The sequence below is a fragment of the Triturus cristatus genome, chromosome 4_2 (genome assembly GCF_964204655.1).
Source record: "Triturus cristatus chromosome 4_2, aTriCri1.1, whole genome shotgun sequence".
Classification (NCBI taxonomy): Eukaryota; Metazoa; Chordata; class Amphibia; order Caudata; family Salamandridae; genus Triturus; species Triturus cristatus.
Window position 1 is genome coordinate 323017648 of NC_140586.1, and position 17209 is coordinate 323034856.

The 17209-nt window shown below is 41.2% G+C and overlaps 1 protein-coding gene across 1 annotated transcript in view; it reads right to left on the reverse strand.

Moving 5' to 3' along the window:
* Positions 1-17209, reverse strand: part of HMCN1 (hemicentin 1) — a 1072905-nt gene that overhangs the window by 29809 nt on the left and 1025887 nt on the right. The window contains exons 103-104 of the mRNA XM_085601687.1: positions 10287-10415; positions 4784-5137 (exon numbers count right to left, since the gene is read on the reverse strand). Coding sequence (XP_085457813.1) covers positions 4784-5137; positions 10287-10415 — 483 coding nt within the window. The remainder of the gene's footprint in view (positions 1-4783; positions 5138-10286; positions 10416-17209) is intronic.

The following is a 17209-nucleotide window of genomic DNA, read 5'->3' on the forward strand; positions in this document are numbered from 1 at the left end:
CCACCACCACCTGTTGACATGAGGATAATGAGATAGTAGCAGCGGGTTCCTTCGAAAATTCTCAAAACTTTACGGAAACATGCAGACTGCAATAAGCTTGGATCACTTATCCCTGTGTAAATGGTGAAAAAATTAATCCGCCTGCTTAACCATCCCCAATATTTGAGACTGTCCTTTAACTAAAAATTGCATTTTAGACTGTTGCACCAAGGAAGCTTGGACACCTTGTTTCTTAAAAAGTTCCGACTTAGATTTAAATTCTCGGCAACGCCGGCCTGCTGCCATATCTCAAAAGATATTAAATTGGAACTTATCTGAGGTCTGAAATCTCTTTTGCTTGATAGCTGCTGACAGTATTGTCTCTTTCATATGAAAATCCCTGAAATTGACCAAGAATGTATGGGGATACATGGCATTTGCTAGCTGGAAAGATAGAACACGATGAGCCAGCATAATTGTTCCCTCATTCTTCAAAACTGGAGAACTAGTTTGGTTCCAACTGTTCAGAGCTGGAAGGAAAAAATGGTACAGGCCAAGAAGTTTGAAGAGGCATATGTAAAGCATGTGGTGGGGTTTGAAGAGGTTTGTTGCTATGTATAGCACTATTTAGAGGTTATTGAAATTCAACCCGGGACATAGTCATTTAACAGAATATCTTATTCTACTACTTCATGAAGTGTAGCCTAATCCATGCCATATCCAGGATTGATTTGTTAAGGGGGGGTCCCGACATCATGTATTTGCCTCTCTTCTGCGTCTTCCCTTCATAATGACAATGCGTTTTATCTGTTCATCTAGGCACATTTGCACATCAGCTTTTATCTCTATTGGTGTAAAACTGATATTTTTATATTCTCTCTTGGGTAAAAACTGTGAAAACTGTGAATGCTTCTAGATTTCTCCACTTTTGTGCACTTTGCACTAATGTCACTTTTTTGGAATCATTTTATGTGATGGTTTATTTTTTTTACTTGCCTGTCATTGTTATGTTATCGAAGTTTATACCGCGCACAGATACTCCTGGGAGTGTCCCAGTGTTTATTTTTAGCTCATAGCAGTAGGAGGAGGCTTGGGGTGAGTTAAAGGGAGGCGGAGGGGGAAGAGTCAAAGGGAAGGGTTTAGAAAGGCTTGTTTATGTAGGCACAGCTGCACTTATGTATCTTTGGGTGTAAAATTGTTGTGCCAATATGTTTTCTTGGATCAAAACTGTGAATGCTGCTAAGCTGCTTTACCCGAAATGCGCACTATGCAACTCCATCTCTGTTTTTTGTAATTGGTTGATATTTTGTATGCGCACATTACTTCCTTTTGGTAGTATTTCTCTATTTCTGCTCAATAAAAAAAATATATATATATCACACTGTGAAGATAGCCATGCAGTTATAGTTCCATTTGATTATATGCAGAACTGATATTAAGTGATTTTTCTTTCCTCTCAGAGGGCATGGCCACAACAAATATGCAAGGCTATCTGCCCCTTGATCACGTGATTTATGATTTTTGTCTTGCATCTTCTTTGTTGTGGTGATGGTAGCCAGAAACTAGAAGCATTAGAGGTCTTGCTTGTGGTTTTGGTTGTAAAATCCCATGGTTTATAAATGTCTGGGTCTGTGACTCAATACCTTCACTGCTCTATCTGTGAGCTCATGAAAGTTGATTATATTGTTAATCAAACAGATTTTTGAGCAAAAGATGGCTGTATCTTGAGCCAGTGTTCCATAGAGCCTCCGTGACCTTGAGCTTGTATGTTGCCAGCAGTAATGGGAGTCACCTGACTGTGGTATAAGAACTTCCCGTCTGAGCTCTTGCATACTTGGGCCATGGGATCGCTTTCCCAGGCCAATTTTCTTGAAGGTACATTGCTACTTGGTTGTAATAGCTGAGGAACACCGCCATATGCTGCTACTAAGGTTGTTGAGGCACAGATTAAGGATAATGCTGTTGAGGGGAGAAAGGCCAAATATCTTGACCTTTGGTTGGTGATTTCCTGTAATTTGGTTAATTTAACACCATATTTTCTTTTTCTTGAGCAAGTCCTTTCTGTCATTGTTTTTGTTATGCCGAGGTTCATTATGAGGTTGAGTGATAGCTTAATTTTGATTGAGAGTGACACCTCAACGTGGAAGCTCATAGTAGCACTGCAAAAGTCCCCTATGATGCCTAAGATACCACTAAAGCTCTCAACATAGAAACAGTCATATGTGGTAAAATAAGTCTTGACAGTGAAATGGTTCTCTGAGGCATCCTGTATGGTATTGGAATAGGTCCCGCCAATTTCGAAGGCAGAGGAATCACCTCCCAAGCACTGTTTGATGAACTGGGATGCTAAGAGAGAATAATTTTTCTCTTCCTTGAGACCCAATATAGCTTACAGGTGAACTCCTTCTGTGTCTTCAGTCTCCTATGTAGTAATACTTGACACATCTCACGCTCTTTTATGGAGATAGAATCTAGAAGACAGACTTGACCAACAATGTATTCATTCTTCAAGGACCTTTTAGTGATATCAGTGAAAAGGACCACCAGCATGATGACTGACAAGGCCTCCGAGGAGAGGCTCTTCTCAGAAAAAAGAGAAAAAACTCTATACTTACTGAAGAAAAGAATGAATTATGTAGGTGAAACCTTTAGGAGTCTTTGGTTCACAGAACAGAACCCAATCACATAATTCTGCTGAGCATTCTGCTTCTGGATTTCTTGTGGAACAATGGTAATATGTTTGTATGTAAAAGGCTAATTCTGGAAGCACTGAACTACAGTTTGTTTTTCTTTTTTGGGGAGGAAGGAATTAAAGGGGGATTTTCAGTCAAATGTATTTTACAGTGCATACATTTACTTATAAAAAAAGATACAAACATTTCTAAGCATGTATTCTTTATGAGATGGAGAAAAGGTAATCTAAGGCTTATGAATTACACAGAAGATCTCATAATTGAGAATAAGAGTTTGTCGAACATGTATTTAGAGATAAGCAGACATCAATTGTGATGTCACATTCTTCCCTTCTAAGAACAAATACATTTTTTTTTACTTACACCAACTCAGGTCATTACATTGGAGTTACTGCCGCACATTTACATCTCTAACCTCAAGTTTCAATATATGGCAAAGGTGGCAACTCTTAGCTTTCGGTAGAATATCAGAGCATATTTACCCTTCTTTTCTTGCTAAATCTTCTTATCACATCACAGCCTTGCGGGAGCCCTACTGATTCTGGGTGACTGTAGAGTAAAATCATGTTCTGTTATAAAGTATTACTTACCTTTTCTAGGAAATCGAAAGTAGTTGTTGCACATTGCAGTTTCTAAGACCAGTCACATATAGATGTGTGATTGTCTCTACTCTGAGCTCAGTAAATCTAGAAATTATATTAAAATCCATTTTCCAATGAAAACCAGCCCGAGACTTGTTTCAATACCCTGACCTATTCCCAGCTCGACCACATTATTTCTGTTGGATCAGTGCTCCATATAAGACATTTTCAACTATGGAGACATACAGAAGCAAATGGGTCATCCTGCAAACAGGACAGATCTGTCCTCCAGGATTGCAGCTTTGTGTGTTGTTACTCATACAATCCCTGGGCTCTTTCTACATTAAAGGTATAGACAAAATACGGACAATGGGTTAGTATTTGATTTCTGAAAACCTGTGCCTAAGCTATCGAGTATATTCTAACAAGCATATTCAGTCTAAACACTAAAATCAGCTGTTTTACAGTTGCTTCTTATTACAAAAGTTTTACATACCACTGGACCGAAGGCATGTCGCCTCATGTGGATACAGCAGCTACTCTGGTGTGTACAGACACCTACTCTGTATGCTAGAAAATCTGCAAAAGAGCCTTCACTCATGAGCAGAAGTGCATTTTCTACCTCAAATGCCCAGTGCAGTACACCTATGTGTGTCCTCATTCCTGTTACAGGTCTTGAAGTGTTCTGTTATTCCAAAACATCCCCTCTCGTAACAATGGGATTAACTCACCACTTTCCAATCCCTGCCCAAGCATTAAAGGTTTCTGCCCTGATTCTTGACTCGTCATCAGATGAGTCAATTGTAGAACGTTGTGCTACAGATGTAACTCATGTCCTTTCTTTTATTGATCGCCTCAGATACTTTTCTTATATATATATATAATATGACATTGATAGCCTACCCACTTTATGATCTATGGATTACTCTATATTCACAGATTTACTTATGTAAAAAACAGACAACCCAAAAAAGATATTAATGAAAGTTTTTTGTTATTGCCTGTCATTTTCACAGGAAGTATTGACAGTACAAAAGTTGTCTATGAGTTACTTACCTCGGATTACTGACAGAGCTGCAACTACTATGGTAAATGGATACTTAAATAGGAGCATCAACTTTACAAAACTATATCCAGTTGTAGATCCATATTGCTTCCTATTGAAGTCCCATTTCCAAATAATGTTGAAGCTATTGGCCTTTAAAGGACTGAACTTTGCAGCTCTTCACTTGCCTCAGAGACTACTTACCTTCTATTATTTAAGATGATGACATTTCAAGTCTGTAGACTGTATCCCTTGCTACAGACAAGGCACATGTTTTATGTGCTGTCCTAAAAAGTGTGGAAGACTTCCAATAGTACGATTTGATATCTGTGTCTCTGACCTATTCTACAGCTTGCCAACCTACCCCTTCTTAATTCTAAAGCATCCCTTTGAACGGGGGCTGGACTGCCCTATTAAAAAAAGAAATGACAACGATGAAATTTATATTGATACGGAAGACAATATGTGATATGACTGACATTTACCTAGACAGATTCCATTTCTCTCCCGATAGCCATCAGGGCAAGTGACTCTTGGGCTTCTCCTAGTCCTGGAGGCAGGTGTCCTGCTGTTTCTAGACTCAGAATAGAAGTTGTAGGCATTGGAGGAGGGCCTGTAAAATGCTTGCTGTTGATGGTATTCTCTTACTGGGTTGTACTGGGCAAAGGTATAGCTAGTGGAAGAATACGTCCCATAATTGGGCAACCTCTCCAGTCCAGCACAAGATTTTCCATCACCTAATAAATGTTGTCCGGGGGAACAGAGACACTTGAAGCTGCCCGGTGTGTTGACACACTGATATGCGCAAAGCTTGGGCACCTGTTCACATTCATTAATGTCTGTCCGGGGAGCATGAGCATGGCCAATGGATCAAAAGAAAAGAAAATAGACACAGAAACAAAGAATCAACCTGTGGAACAAATTGATGACACATGGACAGCAATTTCATGAAGCTGCAGCAACACTGGGGAACATATGTTATGGTAGACAGGCAATATGATGTCAGTAGGGAACACTGTAGAGTGTGAAAATACATGCTATACCTAGGCGCCTACTTTAGCAATTCTTGAAGCCTTACTGCAATTATAAAATGGATGAATGGCAGATAAACATGTATACCTCTCCACATCTGAGCAATTTTAAGTCTATTTTGGAGCATTGTATGATTGTTTTTCACATGGCAATGGCACCAATGGGATATCACCCATTGTTTGTAATGATGGCTATGGAACGGATACTGAGAATTGCTGGTATGCCACCTTCAGAGAAGTTTAAGAGCAATTAGAACACCTGGCCAATCAGAATACATTACTTTCCACATCCATTTTATAATGCCATTTCCACTGCATGTGCCATGCATTTTTGGGGAGTTATTTTCACTCAAGCTAGAAGTCAATCCTGGTCATATATTTTTTTTAAAGTATGACTAACATATAGTGCAACATGACTATAAAGCTGAGCAATATGAAGAAAGCAAATGGATGGTGAGCGAGCACAACTGACATGATACTCCTAGATGAGTGAACTACAATAATGACACCTGACAAAGATGACTTCAGCCCATGAGCAGTTGGAAATGAATATTCTAGGTCACACTAAACATAGCAGCAACAACCATTTAAGTTACACTATAACAAGGAAGCGCCTATTGAATTGTTGATATACTCCAATTTTATACTTCTATGTGAAAAACACTAAGGTGTTATATGAGCTGTTAGAAGACCTACCCATTTTTAGCCAAATGCATCACATAAATGTGACAATTACTTAATTTCTGGGGCTATATCATGATAGTTTGTATATTCCCAAAGCCCTAATTAAGGACTTGACATGGACCCTGGAAAAGCAAGGTTTTAACAATTTCATTAGTGTAAGCTCCTTTTTCTAAAATATTAGAACTCCTGTTGTAGACATTCTGGCCTTCCTCTAAATAATCTTTGGAAATGTTAATCATCTTTGAAGGAGCGGGCCATTCTAGGGATAACTATGAAGGGCTATCACAACAAACGTCAGCCATCTAATCAATGCAACCTCATGAGGAATTATGCATGATTTGGGAACATTGGAAGAATTTGTTTAGCCTTCAAAGAAAAGAGAGTATTTTTTCAACATCAAATTTGGTGTGAGCAAAACACAACGTCTGGAAGATGGATTCTGAGAATGTATACATATTTCACTCTAACAATTTACATCGAAAGAGTGCATATCTGTGGCACGTATGTCAAAATGTAACTGTACCCTGGGCTTTGCAGGGAGGCTAGAGCAGAATTGTTGAATGTGGTTCGAGGAACTCTGGATCTGTACCATATTTAAAGGATATGTGTAAATAATACAAGGACAACCCTATCTGCCCACGAGAACTAGGGTAAACATAATATGATATCATAATTGTACCGTGGGACTCATTTGTCAGCACCCTTCATAATCTTTTTGGGTATATAAATGTAATTAAATTAATCATTTCATACTGAATACTGCCCAACAGTGAATACAGGAAGCGTTGGCTAAATTTTCGGGATTGCCACTTAAAATACACTTGCACATAATTAATCTTAATGCAACTGTTTACATTGTCATTGTGTATCCTAAATATATGTAACGGTCCAGTCCCCCTAAAATTATGATGGATTGTCCCAACCTAGAGCCTCTTTGCCGTCAAGGAGAGTGTTTTCCTTTGATGTGCCACTCCATATCTTCACCTCAGTAGGGCTTCTTATCTAGGCCTTATTACGAGTATGGCGGTCCCTAGGATCGCTGTACTCGCGGTGGTGGTCCGACCACCTCCACACTGTGGGCCCACCCACAGTATTACGAGTGTGGCAGTCGGATCGCCATTGAACCGCTGCGTCTGCTGGGAATCCAGGATCTAGCGGCAGTCGTGCATCAGTCAGGAACAACAATATGCTGGTGGTGCCTCTAAATCCCCAACCAGCACATTATGAGTTGGCTTTCCACCGCCCATTTCATGGCGGTGCACCTGCCATGAATGGTGTGGCAGAGAGGCAACTAAGGGGGTCCTAACAGGGCCCCCTGCCGCTCCTCTGCCTGGGATGCATTTACACCCCAAGTTCATTCACGGTGTGGCATGCACGCCACACCGTGCAGGAACATGCAGTCGGTGCTCTCACGGCAGCAGTCTGCAATGTTAGGCTCTCCCATGAGCCTAACTGACTAACGCTGTCAGACTGCTGCTGCACTGCCCGCACACCTGCCCGCCATGGATTACAATGGTAATCCAGAGTGCAGTTGCACCACAGCCTTGGAAGTCCTCCAGTGGACTAATAAGGCCCTTAGTATTCATTGGCTTTTGATTATGGTGATGTCTCAACAACAATAACGAAAGAGGAAAGTGCAAGCTAGCCCATGGAGACAAATGGAGTGGCATAATAAATACTGCCATGCTATCTATGCTCATAGGCATTTTTTGGGTTGCCAGAAAATCAGAAGCGGAAGATGCAGAAAAGACCACAAAGGAGCAATGAATAGACTGTCAGTGGCTTAGCAAGACATGAATCCACTATTGCTATCTGCACCATCCACCTTGAGCATGAACAAAACCAGTGATATTAAACTTTGGTCCACGAGTGCAAGATCCAAAACAAATTTTCAGATTAACTATTTGGGGTAATTTTTTATGAAATGAATCAATAATAGAGTCATTCAAATTGAATTATATCATTGCAGCAACCTATGTGGACCACTGATGTATGCCTCGTGCTAAGTCATGCCAGGACACAACTAATGCATACAATAGGATCCCTTAGACTGGAAGGTGATCTGATAAATCTTCATTTATGTCAATAACATTTGCTGATAAATTATGAACAAGATTATAAATGTGATGTAATTTGCTTCTGAACCTTGAAAATATGACCCCAACGTTCCATGCACTATATTTAGTAATGTAAAGTAAGGGTAAATAGGCAAGAAAGACCTTTATAAATACTTCCGCCATGACTTCATTTTATTTTGCCAGTGGTAAAATGCACAGTGCCAGATGTTACCAATACAGTGCACCACTGCATAAACGTATGTGTTAATTGTACTGTTCAGGTTTGTATCCTATCTGTGAATAGTGTTGGAATGAAAGTTATTTTCAATAGTGAGTTTACCGCAGGAATTTCCGTTTTGAATGTTTTTTATCTCTTGTAACTTATGTAGGAGATTTAGTAAGGAGACAAATGAGGAACAGATAGAAAATTTCAGTAATATTGTTGAAATCTCTAAATAGGGTTTTGTACATCTGGTTGCTTTAAAGGTGCAGTGGACTCCTACTAGCTCTGTGCCTGCAGAGCACTAATGATCTCTCATATGCAAGATCCTGCCCTGAAAAGACTTTTCCAAGAGCAATGACGATAATATTTCCTCCTAAACAAAACATGATTGCACCAGCACTGTTGAAATATGTTTGGTAATAGTTGGCAGTAGCTTTTACTCGTAGTTTGTTCCTTTTTGCAAAAAACTTACTTTTCTTACATTTTTGCTTACGGTAGCAATGGGCGGGGAATGTAAATGATAAACAAAGGTGGATATTGGGATTCTCCATTGAAGTAGGTAAATCTAATCCGCTTGAATGCCAGCGGGCCCAAAAACGTTCACTCACTTGAAAACAAGTTTACATTGGGACACTTGCCCATCTCATCTGGTCCAATCACATCTGTTTTTACTTTCATGCTAATGGCACAAGTTCTAATCCAGTTAAATCATCTTTCATTCAGGTTGAGCCATACATTCTAGATTTTCTTACTAATTTTCTTTGTCTCATCTGCTTGCCTCTCTTTATCTACTTAGTGACAAGAACCCCCTTTAGGTGAAAAGTGTGTGCTGTGTAAATACCTAATAAAACAAATCTATGCAGATGCTGAAGATCATAACAAGAGTGGTAGTCATAGGTGTCCACCCTATCCCAGAATAAATATGGATGTATGTTTCTAAAAAGAATTAATAGTTTTTGAGGACTGTAAGTGACTTGCAAGAGAATGTGGTTTGGCGGTACTTTGCCTACTGGGAAGGCGGAGACCTGAGCTTTAATGTCACTGCCAATGCTAGACAAATTGCTCTATTACTGCAGACTTAATTTACCTTGTATGCCAATATGGTGGCTGCATAGAAATATGTTCATGAAAAACGCACATTGACTTTTTATAAAGCAGCCCTTGTGAACAAATGCCACCCTAATCAAGACCTTTGATTTGATTGCTGTTCCAAATATCTTTTTTTCTACTTAACCTTATCTGAGATGATTTATGTGTAAGGAAACCCTAGTTTTGTTGCTAGAATAAAACTGTTTGGTACATTACCTCTTACCTCATGTCTGCAACTGTTCAGTTTATGTGGATATTTGTTTCAACTAATTGGACACTCTTCTTCAAATAGGACATCTCTTAAAATCTTTGGGCCGGATTCACAGATGTAACATACACATTTGAGCCATTTACAATTTTGAGTAAGGTTACTATTTGTTTTACAAAACAGTGCATATTAAGTCTAAAAGGGTAACTTGTATGTCTCGCATGTCTCCACCAAAATGAAGGGCCTGGGGTTATACAGTTTTGAGTAATTTACACTTTTGAGTAAGTCTAACAACTTTTTTGGCTATTCACAAATCCAAGTGTAAGTTACTATTTTGGAGAAAATGTACACTCAGATTTTGTGACTACCCAAAAAAAGTAGTAAACTTACTGAAAAGGGAAAATTGCTTATGCCCTTGGTGTTTTGCACTTGCTATTAGACCTGAAATTTTTCCTTTATCTTTACTTTATTTTTGAATGATGTCCTGAAACAAAAGGTAAATTGCAATGCGATTCCAGCTGTCAACACTTCAGTAAATTCTGAGCAGGCAAATATATAGTCTTTCTCTACTTGGGAGAACAACCGAGAATGCTGATTTTTAAGAATATTAATATTATTACTAATGGAACAGCAGCCATAAGCCGAAGCCAAGTACACAAAAATGTGTTAGTATGTTAAATACATTTATTAACTTACCTTGGCATGGTCTTCCAACTCCCTGAGATCGATATCCTCGTGGACACACACACCGGTAACTGCCACGTGTGTTTTCACATATTTGGTTGTATCTGCACTGGTGCATCCCGTCCCGGCATTCATCAATATCTAATGGAAAAAAAGAAAGCTGAGCAGAGGGTGAAGATACAGTTTAGTAAGCAACATAATTGTGGGGTGAATGTTAGGTTATCTTTGGACTGGATGACAATAGTGTGCGGATGTGCGTACACAAACACACATAAAAACAGGCTAGAATGCACAAGCACCTACAAGAAAGGTGAAAAAATGTTCACTATGCCAGACAACCACGAGCCCCACTCACAAAGTTAAGTTTGTATGTGTAGATTTCTTCTGTGTAGATCTACATCAAAGTGTAAAAATCCTCATGGATTGAACTCACCATTTTCATGTTCATATTTACACATAGATGTAGACTTACAAGTCTCCCAAGTCCCTCAAAGAGAGTGGAGACTCTAATGACTGAAGTTAAGACCTAAAAGCTAATCATAACTTTTGGCCTGTTTGTGGAGGTCTCCACTATCACGGGAATGATCTCCCTAGTGAATGTGATTTTTTTTTAATGAAATAAATAAAGATTATATATTTTTTACTTAAATAAATCTTAAGCAAATGTCCTTACTCCTACCTATCTAGGACTACCACAGTGAAAATGGGCAACACTTTCCATGTTTAATCTATAAAATTCTCTCTCTCTCTCTCTCTCTCTCTCTCTCTCTCTCTCTCTCTCTCTCTCTCTCTCTCTCTCTCTCTCTCTATCTATCTATATATATATATATATACACATATATATATGTATATATATAAAATTAATTTAAATTAAAAGATCATTTTCCCTCCTTCACCCCTCATAGCATCATGAGTGTTGTACGTGTCACAATCTTAGATGCCAGTTATGTATTTTTGGGTGATTTACCTTTTTTGAAGTATGATTTAGAATGTAAAATGCTACTTACCCAGTATGCATCTGTTCTTGGCATGTAGAGCTGTAGATTCACATGTTCTGCCTAAGTCTGCCATCTAGTGTTGGGTTCGGATGTTTGCACTTTGTTTTCTTCAAATAAGTCTTTTCCAGTCACAGGGTAGGTGACTCCTCCTTTCGGTGATAGTGCACATGGGCATCGACTCTATTGTTAGATTGTTTTCCCACAGAGGGTGAGAATGGAGTTAGTAAGAGTAGAATAGAGATGTCCATGCATTTGTATCTAAGTAAGATAGTACTGGAACAGGTACAGGTTCCCGGGAGGTGGGTGGGCGCATGTGAATCTACAGCTCTACATGCCAAGAACAGATGCATACTGTGTCAGTAGTATTTTCCATTTGAGGCACGTGAGCTGTAGATCACATGCTTTGCATAGACTATACAGCAGTAATCTCCCAAAGCGGTGGCTAACCTGTAGCTGTTGGGGTTGTTTGAAAGAGTGTAGGTAGAACTGCCTGGCCTACATTAGCTGGTTGTTTTGCTAACACATCTACACAACAGTGTTTTGTAAATATGTGTGGTGTAGACCATGTTGCAGCTTTACAGATGTCAGTTATGGGAATGTTTTCTAAGAAAGCCATAGAAGCCCCTATTTTGAAAGTGGAATGCGCTCTAGGGGGAATTGGTAAAGTCCTCTTTGCTTTTGCATCGCATGTCTGAATACATTTGACTACCCACCTGGCAATTCCTGATTTAGAAATGGGATTGCCTTTGTGTGGTGGAGCAAAAGCAACAAAGAGTTGGGTAGTTTTATGAAAAGGTTTGGTCCTTTCTATGTAATAAAGTAATGCTTGTTTAATATCTAAGGTGTGTAGAGCTCGTTCTGCCACTGAATCCAGTTGAGGAAAGAACACAGGCAACTCGGCAGATTGGTTGATATGGAAGGCAGATATAACTCTGGGTAGAAATTTAGGGTTAGTGCGTAGAACCACTTTGTTGTGGTGTACTTGTCAAAATGGTTCTTCAGGGGTTAGTGCCTGAAGTTCACCCACTCTCCTCAGTGATGTGATAGCACTGAGGAAAGCAAGTAGGAAATTGCAGTTCACATTTATGCAATGGTTCAAAGGGTGGACCCATTAGTCTGGTAAGGACAATATTAAGATTCCAGGCTGGGGCAGGTGGAAGTCTCGGTGGAATAACTCTTTTAAGTCCTTGCATAAAAGCCTTGATAACAGGCATTCTGAAAAGAGACAGATGTTGTCTACTCTGAAGGTATGCAGCTATTGCAGCAAGATGTAAGCGTATAGATGTATATGCTAAATTTGAGCGCTGACGGTGCAGTAAATAGCAGATGATATTGTGAACAGAAGCATCAAGTGGGTTAATATGGTTGTTCTTACAATAAATAACAAACCACTTCCATTTTGCTGCATAGCAAGCTCTTGTAGTAGGTCATCTGGCCTCTTTAATGATATTCATACAATCTGGGGGAAGATTGAGATAACCAAACTCTATGATTTCAGGTGCCAGATCGCAAGGTTGAGAGGCTTGGGATCTGGATGTCTTATCTCTCCATGGCTCTGCGTGCAGATACTGGATGTGAGATGGAGTTTTTGATGAGGAACTACTGAGAGTTCCAACAGGGTAGTGAACCACAGCTGACGAGCCTATGTGGGAACTACCAGGATTAGTATGAGGGAAGTTTGCCTGAGTTTCTGAACCACTAGTGGAATGAGTGGGAGAGGCGGAAAAGCGTAGGCAAATATCCCAGACCAATTCATTCATAGAGCATTACCTTTGGATAATGGGTGTGGAGGTGACGTTTGGGCATTTTGCGTTTTGGTGTTTCGCGAACAGATCTATGTCTGGGAAGCCCCAGATCTGGAAGAACAGGAGGAGAACTTGAGGGGGAAGTTCCCACTTGTGGATCTGTTGTCTTTGTCTGCTGAGCAGATCTGCAATCTGATTGTTTACTCCTGGGAGGTGTTCCGCTAGGAGATAAATCTTGTGAGGAATGGCCCACTTCCAAATGGCTTGTGCAAGGTGTGATAGTTGGAGAGAATGTGTCTCTCCTTGCTTTTGTATGTAATACATGGCTGTCATCTTGTCTGTGCGTATCAGGACAGCTTTGCCTACAGGGTTAGTCGGAAAGGCTTTGAGCTTTAGAAAGACTGCTAGCAGCTCTAGATGATTGATGTGGAGTTGTTTTTGCTTTTGACTCCACAATCCCTGAATTGTGTGAGTTTGAAGATTAGCTCCCCAACCATTAAGGGATGCGTCCATTGTTAGCACTGTCTGGGGAATTGGATCAATGACAGGCCACCCTTTGGAAGGGTTCTATGGATTCCACCACTGGAGAGAGCGATGAGTGCGGCCGTCCACCAACACTAGATCTGTCAATTGCCCCTGAGACTGATTCCACTGACATGCTAAAAATTCCTGAAGGGGATGCATTTGAAGTCTTGCATAAGAAACTATCATGATGCAAGATGCCATCATTCCGAGGAGCTGCATACATTCCCGAGCTGGTAATGAGTGGCTGGGTTGAAACTTTGAAATTAGAGCCTGAATATTGAGAATTCTGGCTGGATTGGGACAGGCTAGAGCTTTTTGTGTATCTGTGTAACGTTTGCATATTGGAGGGTTGGAGATGGGACTTCAACAGATTTACTGTGAATCCGAGGTTGTGCAGTAAGTGTACTGTTGTTTGAGTGTGCTGTAGACATTTTGTGAGAGTGCTGGCTTTGATGAGCCAGTCGTCTAAGCATGGGAAGACAGGAATATGTTGTCTTCGCAGATGTGCAGCGACGACTGACAGGCATTTGGTGAATACTCTGGGAGTAGTGGTCACTCCAAATGGGAGCACTTTGAACTGGTGATGCTTTCCCGCTACCACGAACCTGAGGAATTTGTGGTGAGTGGGATATATTGGAATATGGAAATATGCGTCCTTTAAGTCTAGAGTAGACAGAAAATTGCCTTGCTGAAGGAGTAGGAGCACTTGTTGAAGTGTTACCATTTGAAAGTGGTCCAATTGAATGTAGAGATTTAGGTCTCTGAGGTCTAATACAGGCCTGAGAGATCTGTCCATTTTGGGTATGAGAAAGTATAGGAAGTATACCCCGAGCCCTTGATATTGTAATGGGACAGGCTCTATAGCTCGCTTTTGCAGTAAAGAGTGAACCTCCTGTTTGAGAAGCTCCAAATGCTCTGGTAACATTGTGGGTGTTCGTGGAGGAATTTTTGGGGGATTGTTGGTAAGCACTAGGCAATAACAAGATTGGATAATTTGCAGAACCCATCCGTCTGAAGTGATTGTATTCCAGATGGGAAGAAATTGAGAGAGACGTCCCCCAACGGGTGTGGAATGATCGGGGGGAAGCGGAGGCAAGTCACTATTTGTTTGCTGCAGGGGAGGTACAGGGTGTGTTTCTACTGCCCTACCCTTGCCATTATTACCTCAAAATCTTCCTCTAAAGTAACCTCTGGAGGAGGGTGATTGATTGTTACCTTTATAGGAAGAGGAGGTGTCTGTGGAAATATTTTTGGAGCCCCCTCTGTAAAAGGAGCGGCAAAAGGAACCCCGACCAGCTGGGGTCTGAAAAGCCCCCATGGATTTTTCATCTTTTCTAAAGAAGTATCCACCACAGGACCAAAGAGGTGTTGCTTATTGAATGGTAAGTTTAAAATAGAAGTTTGGACTTACGGTTTAAGCCCACAGAAGCTTGGCATTGTGTGTCATCTTAAAAGGACACTGGTGTTGATAGCGCGCGCTGCTGTGTTTGCTGTATCTAAAGCACATCTAATGGACGTGTTGGAAATTAGTTTTCCTTCCTGAATTAAATCATGTGCCTTTGATTTTGTTTATCTGGCAAGAATTGGAGCAATTGTTCCAATTCATTATAGTGAGCCCTGTCATACCTTGCTACCAGTGGCTCACTGAGCCACTGGAATCAAGCTATCCTTGCTGAAGAGGGGTGAAACCCCGAAACCGGTCCTAGGATGCTTGTTTCCGGTCCAGGGAGGACCTGGCTTGGCAGTTTGGACTGGGCTGTTCCCATGAGGCACAGGGTCAAGACTGATTTGCATATGGACAGGTCTAAACTGGGGTGGCATGGTGAGCAAAAGAATGATGGATTTAACCCAGATCTCTTGACTGGGGGTGAATGTTTTGATTTGTTCTGCATTCCATCCATCAGTTGTGTATCTTTTGCTTTCTCGCCCTAAGTGCGCCAGGTATGCTCAGCCGTGGGTCCTGGGCTCACTGTGCCACTGGAATCAAGCTATCCTGGCTGAAGAGGGGTGAAACCCCGAAACCGGTCCTAGGATGCTTGTTTCTGGTCCAGGGAGGACCTGGCTTGGCAGTTCGGGCTGGACTGTTCCCATGAGGCACAGGGTCAAGGCTGATTTGCATATGGCCAGGTCTAAACTGGGGTGGCATAATGAGCAAAAGAATGATGGATTTAACCCAGATCTCTTGACTGGGGGTGAATGTTTTGATTTGTTCTGCATTCCGTCCATCAATTGTGTGTCTTTTGCTTTCTCGCCCTAAGTGCACCAGGTATGCTCAGCCGTGGTTCCTGGGCTCACTGTGCCACTGGAATCAAGCTATCCTGGCTGAAGAGGGGTGAAACCCGGAAACCGGTCCTAGGATGCTTGTTTCAGGTCCAGGGAGAACCTGGCTTGGCAGTTCGGGCTGGACAGTTCCCATGAGGCACAGGGTCAAGACTGATTTGCATATGGCCAGGTCTAAACTGGGGTGGAATGGTGAGCAAAAGAATGATGGATTTAACCCAGATCTCTTGACTGGGGGTGAATGTTTTGTGCAGCGACTCTTTTGCCCAAGGCATCTATGAGTTTGGACTCCTTGTCAGAAGGAGGGGCATCTCCTGTTGTTTGCAAGTTCACTAGTTTGTGAGCGTTAGAAACAACTAAAGAGTCTAAGGGAACTTGGCCTTTAATGTAGACAGGGTCTGTGGGTGCAGGTTTGTACTTTTTATCTACCCGTGGTGTTAGTATTTTTGCATGCCCCGGGTCTTTAAAAACCTCATCTGTATGCTTAAGAGTGCCCTAAAGCATGGGTAGTGTTTGAGTTGCTCTTTGAGAAGAACTTAAAGTCTCAAAGAGAAAGTCTTCCTCAAGAGTTTCTTTGTGAATCTGAACTCCGTGATATTGAGCAGCCCTGTTAATTAATTCTATGTACCCTACATTGTCGTCAGGTGGAGATGGGTTTGTAGGGTATAAGTCTGGGTCATTGTCAGTGTTAGGATCTGTATTATGCTTATGTTTATGTTTAGGAAATTTGTTGAGCGCACATACACTGAAAGGTCTCTTGGCGCTAATGGAGGTTGGAAGCCGTCCCGAAGTCAAATATAACAGTAAGCTTGGGTAAACAGCCAGGTTTACAGTTTTTTCCTGAAACCAATGAAGTCCGGCGTTAATCTAATATCGCTCGGAAGGGAGTTCCAAAGTTTGGGGCCTAGCATGAAAAAGCGCGAGCCACCCATTCTCTTGCGCTTGAATCTAGGAGTAGTCAGCAGATTCATTGAGGCTGATCTTAGGTTCTGATTGGGAAGGTATGGTGAGATCTTTGAGGAGATGAATTTAGGGCCCCTATCGTGGAGTGCATTGAAAATTATGCAGCCTGTCTTGAACATAGACCGCTGAACCAGGGGAAGCCAGTGAAGCTGCTTCATCAATGGCTTAGTGTGGCTCGAATATTAATCTGGCAGCTTGGTTCTGTACCAGCTGCAGTCTGTGGGTTTGATTAGCTGGGAGGCCCAGATGGATAGCATTGGCATAATCCAGCCCGGACATGATCATGGCCAGCATGATCACCGTACTTGCCACCCTAGTGAAGAATCTCCTGATTTTCTTAAAATTTCTTAGCTGATAAATGCATGAAGATGTAACCAGGTTAATCTGTGCGTGCATAGATAGGTTAGCATCAATTTGGATGCCC